Here is a 16,090-nt window from a genome sequence, read left to right as displayed (position 1 = left end):
TCTAGTCAGCCTCAACTATCCAAAATCTGTGACCATTATCCATGATTTGGTTTACCAATATGTGTATGTACCAAAGCAGTTCAAGAGAAAAATTTGGCATATCTTCAGTAGTTTCAAGTAAAAACTACAATTTCACACAAACTATATTGCAGTCCACAACAAATGCAAAAAAGAATGTCAACAAATCCAAATATGACTTTCAAAGATACAGAAGCATTCTGTTTCTAAATGGCAGCTGAGATGGCTAGTCCATTGCTGTGGATAGTGGGTGCAACTTCTGTCCTTCCACTTTCTCACAACACTCCAAAATAAGGCTGATTGTCTAGCATGAGTCTTCTCCTCCACTTCCTGAATATACAACTAAAGCAAAATTATCACTTCTCATTATAACAAGATATCAGAAGAGTCACTAATAGCTTGGATACTAATAAGTTTTCTGGTGCAGATGTTATTCCTCCAACTATGTTCAAAATTTGCACTTCAGAATTAAGAAGTATTCCATTTCTCCTTCATAGGTTGTCATACTTATCTAGCATTTACCATGATATCATGGAGACCTATATGTAAACCTATATTTATGGCAAATCCCAAAAAACAAAGAGATAAAAATGAACTATCAAATGTCATCCAATTGCTCCTATCTCAACCCTATCCATAAACTATGAAGATCATCAACTTCTTCACTATCTAGAGGATCACTAATTGATTAGTGATCCTCAATATGATTCTGCAACTGATTCAGAGCAGATTTCCTTTCCGATCCCTTTGGACACAAGCCATGGAATGGTATGGAGTAACCTATGTGAAGGCTCTTGACATATCCAGGGCATTTGACTGGATCTGGTATACACTTACACCATCTTAGTATCTGATTTCTGTCCTTTACAGGCTACCAGCATCCTCTCTCTGGTGATTAATTGCATCATTGTTAATAAATAATTTCTTTTCTTAATTTCCCAAACAAATACTAGCGTATCTAAATACAGTGTACTTGCATGCATGTTCTTCCATCTATATAAAATCTATAAATAGTTTTGCTGAAAACAGCATGCTTAAATGAAATGAATTCCAAAATCTTTTAGCAATGTCTAAATATCCTTGCTATTCTCTAGTGAGGTAAGGTAAGGCAGATGAAGAAAACTGAGTATACTTTAATGTTACCAAAAGTCAGTCCTGTCTTATTTTATTGTTGTTATTACGGGACCTCTAAAAAATAAGTGAACACACTGAGGGAAATCACATATCACCTACACCTATCATACCTTTTCTTGAATTCATTCACACTACCTATACTCGATACCTCCAAAAGGCAATCATTCCAATCATGCACCATTCATTAAGAGAAAATTAGCTCTCACCCTTTCTTGAATGCATTCATTCTCAACTTCCATGGATGTCCTCTGATCCTGTCTCCACCCTCCATAAAATGACCATTTCAGAAGTTTGTAAGTCTCAATCATATCATTCCCTCTTTCTCCTGTTTGCTGGCATCTGCAGTTCACAAATATCAATCTTGCTTCATAATCTGTATTCCACAATCCCGATATCATCCCCAATAATATTGGGATTGTGGAAGACATTGCTTGGAACTCTCTTTATACTCTCTCCACTGTATCAGCATCCAGGAGACCAGACCTGAACCAAGGCCAAGTGAGGTCATATCAAGGACTTGTTTTAGCACTGCAATTGTCCTCTAAGTTGTATGTGAAATCCAAGTGCTGTATAGCAAATATAGCACTTGGACTTCAACTTCCTACCTGCTAACACTCCAAGATCCCTAGCCTGATCAGATTCTTCTAGCACAATTCTACCAATATAATGAAAGATATCTCATTACACCCAAGTACATGATTTCACATTTACTAACACTGAATTGACTGCCATTTTCACATATCCACAATTCTGGGCTATTCAAATCATTCTGCAAGTATTGCATATCAGTCACATTCCTGATTAACCTACATCTTCACATCTTCAGCAAGAAGCTGTATGTCACCTGTCAAATTCCTACCACTGTCATTAATGTAAAGACTGAATAACAAAGGACCAAGGACTGATTTCTGTGGTGGTCTCCTTAAATCTTGCAGCCTCACATCCCTGTTTTTTGATCAGTCAGCTAGTCATCCTCTTATCCATGGTAATATTTTATAATCCAACCTCATATTCTCCAATTTATGTAACAACCTTTCATATTGTATCCTCTCAAAAGCCTTAGCAAAGTTCAAAAATCTCATGGTGTATCCATTTCTCTTGTCTAATTCAAACATTTTTTTTGAGTTAAATAAGGGAAATATGAGCAACTTGATCACATTTATTATAAAATGTGAGCAAGATTCTCAAACTCGAAATTCCCTTATTAACCCTATGCCATTCATTGCGATGTACAGATTCTCTGTAAAAACCCATTTCTGTATTCAATCACTTACCATTTTTCTAAAATCTTGATATTAATTTAAGCTCATTAAATATTTTGAAATTTAAACATTAATTGTAAATTTTCATTTTTATAATTTCCTACTCTTCTTTTTATAATTCTATGCTAAGAGTAGGAAATTTTATAATTTCCTACTCTTAGCATAGAATTTTAGACCTTAGAGCAATTAATAAGGTTTCGAAATCAACTGACTTTCCATTGTGTAAAACAGAGGAACTGTTGATCAATCTTGACGATGCGTGTTATTTCTCTAAACCTTGATCAAAAATTGATCAAGGTTGAAATTTTATTAGTGATCTGTTCCTGCACATATGTAAACTTTTAAATATTAAGTAAATGTTTATACTCCATATCATCCTCAGTCAAACAGAATGTCTAAGACGCTGAATTAAAGGAATACTGTCCAAAATAGTTAATACTAGAAAAATGATTTGGATGACTGTCTCCCATATACTCATTTCATATCATTTCAAAAGGACGTAAAATATAAGAGAGAACATAAATCGGGATTGGCATTTCACACAACCTGTACTGGTCATGATGTACTCTGGGATAGAACAAACATGTCCTATATAGATAAGAATTGTTTCACAAGAAAATTCAAAGAAGCAGCAAATATGATTAAAATGCCTACTCAATGCAACAAAAACCAAGGTTTGATTTTAAATCAAGTTTGGTCATTATTTATTAAAAATTTACCCACTTCAGATCTTGGACAGAGTGAGCGTGTACCACAGAACGTGACAACAAATAGCATTGTCTCCAGCTAACACGCATTAAAGGTTGTACAGATCTGTTATTTGGTTTTTTAATGAACTTTTTTTATGTTCATAATACCAACAAATGAACTTATTTCTTTGTAATTTTTTATGGTTTGTGTTTAAAACTGTTAGTCCTCTTTACCCCTGAAGAAGTTAGTCTTACGATTAATGAAACTTCCCGGGTGTTGTTTTTTAATACTTGTTTAGTTTTAAAAAACAGTTTTCTAGAATAAAGAGATATTATGTCAGCCTCAAAGATTTGATAATACCAGGAGATAATTTAGTGAAGTTATTGTTGAATGAAAATGAATTCATTAAAGAAAACTTCTTAAAAACGATTCTACTTCAGGAATAAACCTAGATCAACCATCTTCCCCAATTCAATCCCAGTACAGTAATTTGACTTGTGAGCTGATGTAAGATTTTAAGTGCTCGTGCTAATGGTATCCCAGTTTAGTGAGAATCTTGACAATGGATAAAGATAATTTCTCTGTTAATTCCACAAGTCAAACTATTGTTTGAACCAAATGATACAGTTATAGCATCCTTATGACTGGATCCTTACAAGATGTCAGATTCTCTCCAATATAATTTAATGTGGAAAAGTGTACAGTTATGGATTTTGGGTTACAAATATTACAAGCTGTTAAACATATTGAGGGAACTGTGCTCCAGGAAATTAAGGAAGCCAGGGATTTGGGCATAGAGAGTTAAAGTTTAGAGGGCATATTGCTAAAGTAGCCAGGATAGCTCACAGGATTACTTGGTTATTGAAGAACACACTAACAAGCAGAGATAGCGGAGTTATTATTCCTCTTTATAAAGCCTTGATACTACCACATCTGCATTACAGTGTTCATATCTGGTCACCTGGGTTTCTTGGGAATAAGGAAGTGGTGGAGAGGATCCAGCAAGTGACCAAAATGGTGAGTGGTCTGTAGACAAGATAGTGAATGTTTTGTATGAGGATAGATCGAATGCTTGTGGATTGCAAAAGTTAGTTGATAGGAAAAGGAGGGATATGATAGAAACATTTAAGTTACTTAAAGGTTTTTATAAGATTGATGCAGGGGAAATGTTTCAGCACTTGGCTGGGGGGGGGGGGAGAACAAGAGGTCATCCCTGAATGATAAGAACGTGGTTAGCAAGAGTGTAAGAACTATATTCTTTGGCTTGGAGAGTGGTGAATGAATGGAATGGGTTGCCTGAGTCAGATGTAAGTGCTTTGTCTGTTAATGGTTTCAAGGAGAGGCACAATAGATATTATGTTAATAGTTTGGGTCTCACACAATAAGTCTCAGGACTCTGTAGCAGGTTCTCTATACATTTATTATTGTGCTATGCAATAATAATAAATGTATAGAGAGCCTGATATCAACAATCAGCGCATATATAAAACACAAATAAGAGACAAGAGACAAGTAGCCAGGATAGAAAGGGGCTATAAGATAGAAGTTATGCCTGGATAGAAAGGAAGTCAGAACAGGAAGGAGCCGTGCACAGCACACAACTGAGAGAGAACAAAAAAGAGCAGTATGCAGCACACAACAGAAAAAAGAATAACAAAAGTAATAAAAAGGGATAAGCATAGGAAGCTTTTGGAATATTAGACTGTCAGCTAGTTTCCTTAAGTGATGTAGAAGAACAGAAATGCTATTCTACCTAAGTACTTCATTTGTTGAACTGTCAGGAAGAACTTATCTGAAGAAACCCTACCCAAATCTTGTTTAATGAATTTGAGCTCAAGCAAGAACTCCTCCCTCCCCTCCCTAGTATTTCAGCATGTCTATTTATGTAAGTGCAACCAAGTGTGAAACTGGCCCTAATTTTCTGAATTAGAACTCTGGGTGTCTCTACTAGAAAATTCTATTGTTAGATATAAGTTAATTCAGATTAACTAATTTAGACTTGAAGTTTACAAGGCAGATCACTCTTAAAATGTATTCAGCATTGAGTCAATGTGTTATACTATTGAAGAAATTTAAATATTCTATAAATGTTAAGAAACCTGGCCAATTTGTGTCTGTGTGTGTGTGTGTGTGTCTATAGTTAATTAAATTACTGAATGCTAACAACTAAGTCTTTTCTGAATCTTACGTCACACCTCAATGCAAATTTCAGAGCAAAGGGAGCAGACTTCCTTATAAATAAATCAGGATATGGACTTATCACTATGCATATCACTACTATGAGGTTATGCAACCCTATAAAGGTCATAACATCTGTGCCATCTAATTAGCATAGAATTTTACTCACTTCAAAGTATCTCTGTAAACTAATGGAGCAAACCAGTGACACTTAACTAATAAATGATTGCTAGTATGGATTCCATTACTGTTGATGAGAGATCTAGCTTATGTCATCCTTTGGACAAATGGACTGGAAAAGTGTTTGAGCAATCTCAAGTTCTCTTATTATCTCCAAGGGAGCTGATTAAGTTTGACACAAAGGCCTATATAAGTGACCCATTATATGGTGTCTTCTCCAACTGTGTATACAGTTTTCCCCCCCCTACCCTGGATGTACACTATATGACAGTCAATGGATCTTTATGCTGAAATTCTGCAATTAATGCAGATGTTGCATGAGATTCGGTTCCTCCTCTTTTTTTAAATTCAATATATGAATTACTTTATCGAGCTAACTGCAAATCCAATACACAATTCTGATGATGATGACAGGACACTGCACTATTCATTCTTATTTGACAAACCCAACAATTATATAAATCATCAAAACTTTCAGAAAAGCAACTTCACAAAACACAATCCTGTTTTATATCTTGCCAAAAATAACATTTTCCTTCGAGGGTTTCTTGTGATAAGATACAAGTCTATAAAAAAGATGAGATTTCTTTTCTTGGGATTTACTCTACTCTCCAAATCTCTCTCTCTCTCTTTCAGTATTTTAGTTTTTCTTTTCTTTTTTCACCCCAGTTCAAGATGTAATCTCTGAACAAATAGTGATTCTATACAAATCACTAATCCATCTAAACCACTGAATAATATTCTTATATTTGGGGAGGTGTTCTAAGAATTCCATAAAAATACTCACTGCAGAAGAGTGCAATCAAGTTGATTAATGATCTGTCTCTCACCAGCTCACTACATTTTTTCATTTTGAATTTTTGCCGATTGTAATGTTTTTATATATTTTAATGGACAGTGTTCATCAGTATTGGCATTGATAATTCCTCAGTTGTCTTTTAAATCTGTTATATCAAGTGCAGCAGCATTTTTTGTAACACTCCTTCACAGTTCTTCTCCAAACTAACAGAACAAAAACCTCCCCCATCCCACCCTTTATTCATCCCTTCTACTGCTATCTTTAAACTTCCTTATGTAACTTCTAAAGACTATTTTCATGTTTTGTGTGTTAAGTGTAAGTTGAGCAACCTCTCAAATCACTATAAGAAACATCTATTATAGTACTAGGTGAAAAACACTTCAATAAGGTTTTGCAAAAACCTTATTGAAGAACCAAATTCCAGAACCTTCAGAAAATCCCAGAACAATTTGCTAATCTTGACTCGCCCATTCTGTTTAAGTGACTATACCACCTGGAATTAGCTCTACTAACGCATTCCTGCATGCTGACAATGTCAAGTTCTTTCCTAATATCCTCATTTTTAATATGATATTGCCATTGATGCCATCTGTTCACGCCTCTAATCTTTCTCAGGACTCTCATATCTGAAGTCTCTAGTCTTTGGTCAAGTGTTTTACTTCTGACCCAGCTCTCAGATCTATAAGTTAAAACTGGTTTGAACACTGTCTTGTATACAGCTAATTAAGTGTTCTGATTAATTTCTCTCCTGTTGTCTATTTCCATATTTAATTTACCATCTTCACTAAAAATCATGCCTAAATAGCTGAAATATTTTACTAGTTCCACAGGTTCTCCGTTCAAAACAAAGTTGACATTTTCAATGATTCTACCTATTTTCATTGCTGACCTTCATACCATATCTATTACAACAGTTATTCAATTTAGTCAGGAATCTAGCAAACTTGTAGCAGATTTATTTAGAAGTATAACATCGTCCGCATAAAGCAAAGAGCTGACATTAACATCTCCAATTCTGATATCATGTTTAATACCACTTTCCTTCATAATGTGATCCATATAGATAATGAATAACAGACGGGATAATGCACATCCTTGTCTCACACCAGATTTAACATTAAACTATCTTCCTCTACTTCCTTCAATTCTAACTACTGACTTGTAAGTCAAATACAGACTAAGTATTGCTTGATATAATGCCCCATTGACACCATATAATTGTAGTGTATTGAATAGCTTCTCTCTTGGCACCTTGTCGTATGCCTTTTTCAGATCGACAAAACTTAAATACAGATCTTTGTTATATTCCCATGCTTTCTCAACTATTTGTCGTAAAGTGAAGGTCTGATCTTGACAGTTTCTATTTGGCCTGAATCAAAAGCTTGTCCTTCGCCAAGCTTTTCTTCCACAATTCTTCTCAACTGTTTCTCAAGTATACTGGCATAAATCTTGCTCGGAACACTCGACCTCTGTAATTCTCACATTCGGTTTTATTTCCCTTTTTATATATGGGTACTATTAGAGCTGTACTCCAATCATCAGGAATTCGTCCCTCTGTCCGGGCCTTCTGAACTATGCAGTGCCACTGTAAGACTTTTATACCACCATACTTCAGCATTTCTGGTCGAATATCATCTACTCCTGCTGCCTTTCCACATTTCAAGCCTTTGATGGCTTTTTCTACTTCAAATATGGATATGTATTCCTGACTGTATGCCTGTTGAGTGTTTTTTTTTTTTTTATCACTGCTTGTTTCATTTAGCAATTTTTTGAAGTTATTACTCCATACTTCAAGGACATCTTTTTCTCCCATTTTCATGTCATTTCTTTATCGTCTCTAACTCCTTTTACAGCACTCTTTCCTCCATTTCTAAGCTTCTTCAACAATCTCCAGAATATCTTAACACCTTCTTGATATTTATTTTCTATGTTCTTGCCAAAGTCATCCCATGATTTTTGTTTAGCTAGTTTCACCCAAGCACAAGCTGACTTATTTGCCAGGAACTTTTGATATGCTTTCTTCTTTTCCTTCACTGCCTCTTTAACTTCCTGTAGTTCTGATTTTTCTATCCTTGCAGACAACCTCACCACATGCCTCTCTGGCTGAATCAATCAGGATTTTCTTCAAGGTTTGCCACTGACTCTCCAAGGTTTGGTTCTTGTTCTCAAACTCTTTCATTTTTTCTTCAATAATCTTTGTGTATTTTAGTCTACAGTTCACATCTCAGAGCTGCTCATCTTTTATTCACTTTAAAACTTTCTTACACATCATTCTTTTCAATATGAAAATCAATTTTATCCTGCTCAAGACTAAATAGTGATCGCTTCCAATTTCAAATCCTCTGTACACTCTCGTGTCCTGCACCAGGGAGAAAACATCACTATCAACAATAACATAGTCAATCAGACTTTTCTTAGTTCCAAGTTTATGAAGATAAAAACATGATGTATTCCAGGCCATCCCAAGGTATATGCTTCAAAATGCATTATCGATGTCATAATAGTTTTAATTACTAAATTACATGTCAAAGCCAGTGTGTTGAAACACAGGGGTGCTCCTTAACAAAATAAATATATTAATTTTAAATTGTCTATTTTTGGAACAATAGTTTCAATTAATAAAAGAAACAAAATGTGAATGACATTCACACTTTGTTTATCTGTAAGCAAATTTTTATTCTTCTTTCCTTAAAATAGTGGATGGTATGGAAATTCTGAAATCAGATTTGAATTTCTAAAAATAATTGTGAACAAAAAATATTAATTTATTATTTGTAGTGTAATTATTAAATCAGTGCACATATGTAAACAAAATGTAACATTCCATCACTTCATTTTTTTTTTTTTAAGTATCATGAGGAGAATGAAAAGAGCCTCCGTAACTTAGTCAGTATAGATGAAGCCCTTTGGTTGGAAAGACCTGGGTTTCATTCCCATCAGTGACGTGAGGAACTTTTATCTGGTCTCTTTCGACTAAAGGTGAGTTAGCCGGTCTCATATACAGCCACATACAGAGGTAGAGGTTTTTTCACACCTGGAAACTCAGGTTTTTCATCCCCTAGAACAGGCAAACCGGGCCTCATGAACACACACTGATTACAGTCATGAATATGTTCCAGCCATATGGCGTTACCGAGCCCGGATGAAACTGGGGGGGGTTGAAGAAAGCAATGGTGAACTACCCTGCAAAAATCTCACCTGGAATACTTTGTGGGCAATGCCTACAAAGTCACCTATGGTCGGAAATGACTGAAAGGGAAAACCAAGAAAGTAGAATGAAGGATATATGATCTGAATAAATAATCTGGCTTTTCATAATCAGAGTGGCAGTCTCATACTAGGTCTCATACTGATCTGCCACCTAAAGATGTTCACAAACCATCTATGACAGAGTGGGATTAGAATTTGTTGCTTGCTGGTTCAATAATGATGGTACTATCTGCTAGACCAGCAAATGTCTGCTAACCAAACTGAACATGCATTTATTTTGCTGAAATTCTTGAAATCTCAGTGATCCAGATAAAAACAGGGCACTGAAAAATTAATAATTTATTTCCAGGATTATATAATTATTAAATAAGACAGATTCAAATGATAAGACAAGATGCAATTCCCAGTTTAGCAGTCTTTTGATCTGTGTTGATATATTCAGTAACAATCAAGAATGTAATCCATATAGTTTCCATACATTGAATGATGTAATCAGTTACAGATACAGTCAGTCTGGTGTGAAAATATCTGCTTGTTATCTGTACTTCCTACATTTTTTTTGGGGGTGGGAGTGGGGGTTTGCATATATCTGCTGAAGGAAGAATCTGATTTAGCTTGCACCATCTGGTTATAATATAGCATGCTGGTAAATAATAGTAGTAGTAATAATAATAATAATAAAAATATCAGATAATTGCACTAAATGTACTAACCTAAGGGAGTAAAAAGAAGTGTGGCAGTCAGCAGATAGCCCAAAACAAGCCCAACCAATGTCATCGAAATAACAGGTACTCCTAAGAACCACCAGAGTATTAAGCAGAGAATTGCTCCCACAGTTCCAACGCACATTGTAAGGATATCACGACCTAAAATAAATAAAGCATTTAAAAAAAAAAGAAACTATTTATTCTGTACTTCTGAATCTTCATGGAGTCCCACGACTCACTGTCATGGGACTCCACGAGGATGGTCTTTAGATCTTATGATACCTTTCATTTTCCTTAAATTTATTCGGTGTTAATAAATAAATGATATTCTATGACAATACCTTATGTGCCACTCTTGCTCGCCACTCTCCATCAGATTATCTTATTCACTGCTAATTTTTTAGAGTTGGAACCTTGTTGTGGAAAACTGTTTATATCTAACATTTAAAGATCATGATTTTGAAAGTTTGCCAGTGAGAGCATCTTATGTCTGTTTTAGGCTAAGCAGATAGATACTGAGGAAGGACAGTATATGTGCATGCATTTCAGTGACATAACAGATCAACATCACAACCCATCAGCACAATTTGTGTGCTGACCAATTATGGTGAGTACACAAATTCCAGATGTTCCACACTTTTGAAGGCATGATAAAAAAAAAATGCATTATTAAAGTTCAAAAGAACAAATGGAATAGCTTTTGCAATTCCATTTTGCTGTGCTACTTGATCTCTTGGAATTACTTTACAATTTGTCACAACCTTAAGATGTTTTCTTTTAGTCAATTTGCGAACTGTTATCAAATGCTCTTCCCACTTGTAGAAACTCCTAAATGTTATCAAATGTTCTTCCCACTTGTAGAAAAACGAGTTCACAATTGCCAGATCAAACGCTACTGCAAAGTCCACAACCCTCTCTCCTTTTTGGTTCATCATTCCCACTCCGTGGCCACCATGCACCCTTTCACAGTCTCTATTGTCTCCCTATGTGTCCATTCAAGTCTCCTCCGACAATCACCATCTCATTTTCTTCCAGTTCCCTCATTTCTTCATCTAACACGTTCCAGAACTCATCTTAATTAATTAGATTTAATCATCAAAAATTAAATAATACTGATTATTTAATTTTTGATGCAGAACCTATTCCGTTTCTTCTTTGACTCAGATGAATTCCTGTCAACTCAGCTTTGACTGAGACATGAGCTAGTAAGCACATACTATGTTACTCACATCATATGATTCACGTTTTGAATGTAATTACTAATTTCGTTTCTCTTTTCTCCTTGATGATGTCCATGCTACATTGGATGAAATACATTGCAGATTTTTAATAAATTTTATATTTATTTCTACACGTGCTAGCCCTGCAAGCATTCAGAAATACGGAAGGTCTATGTTTAATCTCTAGAGCAAGGTTCCCAGAATGATGTAATCCTTAGCTTAAGACTACCCATGAAACTGATATATAACCTTCTGTGGCTCAAATTAATGTTAAAAAAAATTAGATGCACCCTTTCATCCATCTTGTAACAGCTACTTCCAGCAGGTTAATACACAACGTCACAAGCATTCAGTGTTTGAATACAGTTCTGGGAGCAAGAAGGTGACATACCATATTTCAATGGTCTGATCAGGCATTGAGATCTCAATCCAATGGAGCACATCTTAGGGATGTGGTGGAATAAACTGTTTACAACAGAAAAGTAAGTGGTACTTCTAAGTGAAGTACACTGACTATTATATAGGTATATCTAATAACTGTCCACACAGTGTATACAAAATGTATACACTATGTTGACAAAGGCATTTTTGGACACCTTACATGTTATGCAAATTTTGGATTCTACCACATGCAAATATTCAGGGAGTCTAGTAATAAAAGGTGGGATGTGCTGTATGTTTTGTACTGTACTTGATGTCAAGATGCTATGTTCAGCCGAACTGACATTTATATGTCAGTTCTGCTGACATATATCATCATGACTATGTTCAGCCGAACTGATATTATACTGTAACCAAGTGAAAAATAAACTTTCAACATCTTTCTCTAAATCCAGAGTAATTTATTAAAAAAGGGTGGCACACCATTTGGCAACTCCTATAGGTAGAGATGACCTGCTAATGCTTCTGCCTGGTATTTCCACTAGGGCCTGGCTCCCACTGAAGAGACCTCAATAAAGGTCGAAACTAGTCTGGGTAGTGGCCCTTCCCTTAATGCATAACATTAGACATATCCGCAAGGAGATGTGTTTTGCATTATAGGAGATACTGAGATAGGAGTGTCAGTAGCTTTCTCCACCTTTGCAGCGAGTTGCCCTGGTGTTGTATCACTTTGCCCTAGTCCTGAAGATACTTCAGGCGCAAACTTTGTTTGCTCACACTTGGATAAAGGATTAAACTAATTTTATTATACTGTAACCAAGTGAAAAATAAACTTTCATGCTTCTGATGCCATGGAAGTACTTCAGCAGTGACCTTTACATGTTTCAGCACAACAATGCTCCATGCCATACTGCACTGTGTGTCCAAGACTAGTTTCCACAAAATAACATTGAAGTGTTGGGACTTGCTGGTTCTGAGTCCAGACCTCAATCCCATCGAACATCTTTGGGATGAATTAGAATACTGAATTTTCTCCAGCCACAGTGACTGTAATCAGCATCATCAATGTGGGTAACTTTGTGTGAGGAATGGAAGAATATTCCTGTTGAAACATAACAAAAATTGGGTGAAAGCATGCCCCAAAGGGTAGTTGCTGTCATTCAGGTCAAAGTGGTCTCACTCGGTACTAGAAATGTAATTAAAATGCATTTTTGTTACCATAGCTAGGTGTCCAAATACTTTTGTTAACATAGTGTATATAACTGTTCAAGAATGCAGCATACTCTTGATTATCTAGGCTAAAAGAGGGAGAGAGGATGCACAGATAACTGAAAAACATAGAAAATCTGAATCTTACATTTTATATATTTTGTTGCTTTTTAGAAATTGCATGATTGTATATTTTGTACACATTATTTAATCAGATAATAAAAGTTTTGCTTGTTTTCAAAATCTCTTGGATGTTTTTTAATGTCCACTTGAGGTCAATGTGAATCAATCACCATGCTAAGAAATACATTGACACTCGCTACACAGAGACTAAGAAACATGTTTTCCTCACAGACTTTCCACTTTCTATGTGTTCACACATATATCAGGAGCCAAGTCACATAGGGACATATCTGTTTTTGTGAGCTGAATATTTGGTATGTATGTATTTCTGGTATGTAAATTTATTAATAAAGTACTTGGTAAATTAAAGAGAAAATCATGCATGAATAATCTACACTCAGATAATCAAGAGTACATTATATATACTTACATATTATACTAACCATGTAGAAATATACTAAATATATGGGTATCTTAGGTAACAGTAAGGTAGCAACATTTTTCTTTGTTACTTTAAATCAGTTTATTGTTTTAATATTGAAAATTAATTCCCTAACACCAAAATGTATAATTATATTTAAGAAACTCTGGTTCACCTTCCTTTTACATAATAGACTCAGTGGACTATTACAATTAAGTAACTTGGTTTCTTATGAATCGAACTTGAATCATGATGAGGCAATCAATCCTGTCACCATAGTATGCTATGCATTCCCATGCATGCAGTTTGAATTTGGAGAAACCCAATTTTTTAGAAGGTAAAAACACCACCATTTCCATTATTACTAAAATATATCGCTAAAATATATATATAATTTCTTGGCATCTTTAATTTATACTGCCATCTCCATATGAGATCAGCTAGCTCACACTGATGAAAGGTTCTTATAAATGTTCTTATCCTAGATGGGATTCAAACATAGATCTTTGTAACCCATGTTATTGCTGCTACTGAGAGTATGAATATCTTTATTTATGCAATGCTATAAATATTTCTTATTTTTGTTTAGTTTTTCCATGTATGAGCCTCTATCACAGTAATTCTTGCAGGGTAAAAAAAAATTCAATATCTGCTGTACATTTTCATTTAGTTTTATTATCCTCAATACCAAGATAAATATAGAATACAATGTTATTTTCATTTTACATAACATCTTTTAGTACCTTGATAATATTTTGAAACCTGCAGTTAATTAATGGTAATGTTAATATTATTAATGAACCACTAGCAGCTGCAATTTTTTATTTGCATTTCATGTTAACCAAAAATAATATTTTAAATAAAACTTCAATAAAATTGAAAATATAACATACCTGTATGAATAAGATTTGTATATCTCGTGAGAAGAATAAAACCAACTAATGAACCAGCCAAGAATCCAAAGTAAAAGATTTCTATAGTAAGACAAAAAAAGTATAGGAATAAAAATAAATGAATGCTATTATAATCCAATTAATGCATATCCTCCTCCCCAACACACACACACACACACACCAAAAATTTGCTAAAAAGGATACCAAGTAAAAACACCTTAAAAAATCAGATAAATTTGTTGAGTGCCTATAAGGATTTTAAAAATATTGACTGATATTCAAATTTTGGAATTATGCCACTTGGAAGCAATAAATTTAGATAAACAAAATGATAAAAATTACTGATTGATATAGTGCAAAAATCATCTGAGTGATTACAATTTTTACAAGTGCTACATTTTTTTATGCAACATTTCTTCATAATTTTATGGAAGTTTTTTTTTCACTTGGCTATGCTACTAATTATATATTGGGTTTTATCCTTTATCCAAGTGTTAGCAAACAAAGGTTGTGCTTGAAGTACTTTCAGGACTGGGGCAACTTGTGGTAAAGGTGGCATAAGTTCTCATCACCTGCCTTAGTATCTCCCATAATGCAAAGCACATCTTCTTGCAGACATGTATAATACTATGCATTAAGGGAAGGACCACTACCCAGAACAGTTTCGACCTTTATTGAGGTGCTGTTTAAGTAAAGACCTCTCTAAAAATTAGGCAGTCCCCCAGACCACTCCCTATGAGTGACTGAAGGCCCATCCAACTCAGTGGTAGCTCCACTCAGTGACAGGCTCACCCCACCACCAAGTAGAGCCATAATCTCAGCAGTGGCCCCACTCAGAGACAGGCAAAAACCTACCGCCAAGCAGAACCTCTCACATCTCAGGGAAAGCAACCACTTCTGCGCAAAAACACATCAATGGGAGCCAGCCCAGAGGTGGTGATACTAAGGTGGAAGAATGGAGAAGTCTTATTTACCTATACGAGTTGCCAAAGGGGGGGGGGGTCACACTCTATTATTAAAATTCTCTGGATTAGAGATAAGTTTATGGAAGTTTTTTCCACTTGGCTATGCTACTAATTATATATTGGGTTTTATCCTTTATCCAAGTGTTAGCAAAAACAAAGTTCGCACCTGAAGTACTTTCAGGACTGGGGCAACTCGTGGTAAAGAAGTTCTCATCATTTGCCTTAGTATTTCCCATGATGACCTCCAATATGACTTCTCCATTACTTTCACCTTAGTATCACCACCTCTGGGTCTGGCTCCCACTGATGAGACCTCAATAAAGGTCGAGACCTGTCTGGGTAGTGGCCTTTCCCTTATTGCATAGCATTATACATGTCTGCAAGGAGATGTGCTTTGCATTATGGGAGATAACTAAGGGAAGTGATGAGGACTCGTACCACCTTTACCATGAGTGTATAATCAATTGTGTATAATCAATTTCATTAATGTATGTATAAACAGGAAATGTTATATGACTTATGAAATTTCATGGACTACTTCTATAATTCCCTTGCAATACAGTTTTTATTTTTCTAGCCATGAAAACAACTGCTATATTTCTTAGGTTGGGTTGATAAATATTTCCTTCTGATTTCTCACTCTGTTCCCAATAATGTTTTCAGATTTGAATATGAAAACAGTCTATGTTTTGAGTAGAAA

The 16,090-nt window shown here is 35.1% G+C and overlaps 1 protein-coding gene across 1 annotated transcript in view; it reads right to left on the bottom strand.

Moving 5' to 3' along the window:
• LOC150092772 (transmembrane 7 superfamily member 3-like) overlaps positions 1 to 16,090 on the bottom strand; it is a 133,079-nt gene that overhangs the window by 51,750 nt on the left and 65,239 nt on the right. The window contains exons 6-7 of the mRNA XM_090414784.1: positions 14,426 to 14,506; positions 10,185 to 10,337 (exon numbers count right to left, since the gene is read on the bottom strand). Coding sequence (XP_090270910.1) covers positions 10,185 to 10,337; positions 14,426 to 14,506 — 234 coding nt within the window. The remainder of the gene's footprint in view (positions 1 to 10,184; positions 10,338 to 14,425; positions 14,507 to 16,090) is intronic.

This window comes from Typopeltis vanoorti, chromosome 25 (genome assembly GCF_054136105.1).
Source record: "Typopeltis vanoorti isolate ZY-2024b chromosome 25, IOZ_Tvanoo_1.0, whole genome shotgun sequence".
Lineage (NCBI taxonomy): Eukaryota > Metazoa > Arthropoda > Arachnida > Uropygi > Thelyphonidae > Typopeltis > Typopeltis vanoorti.
Note: the sequence above shows the minus strand (reverse complement) of the source record. Positions and strands in the feature narration are given on the sequence as shown.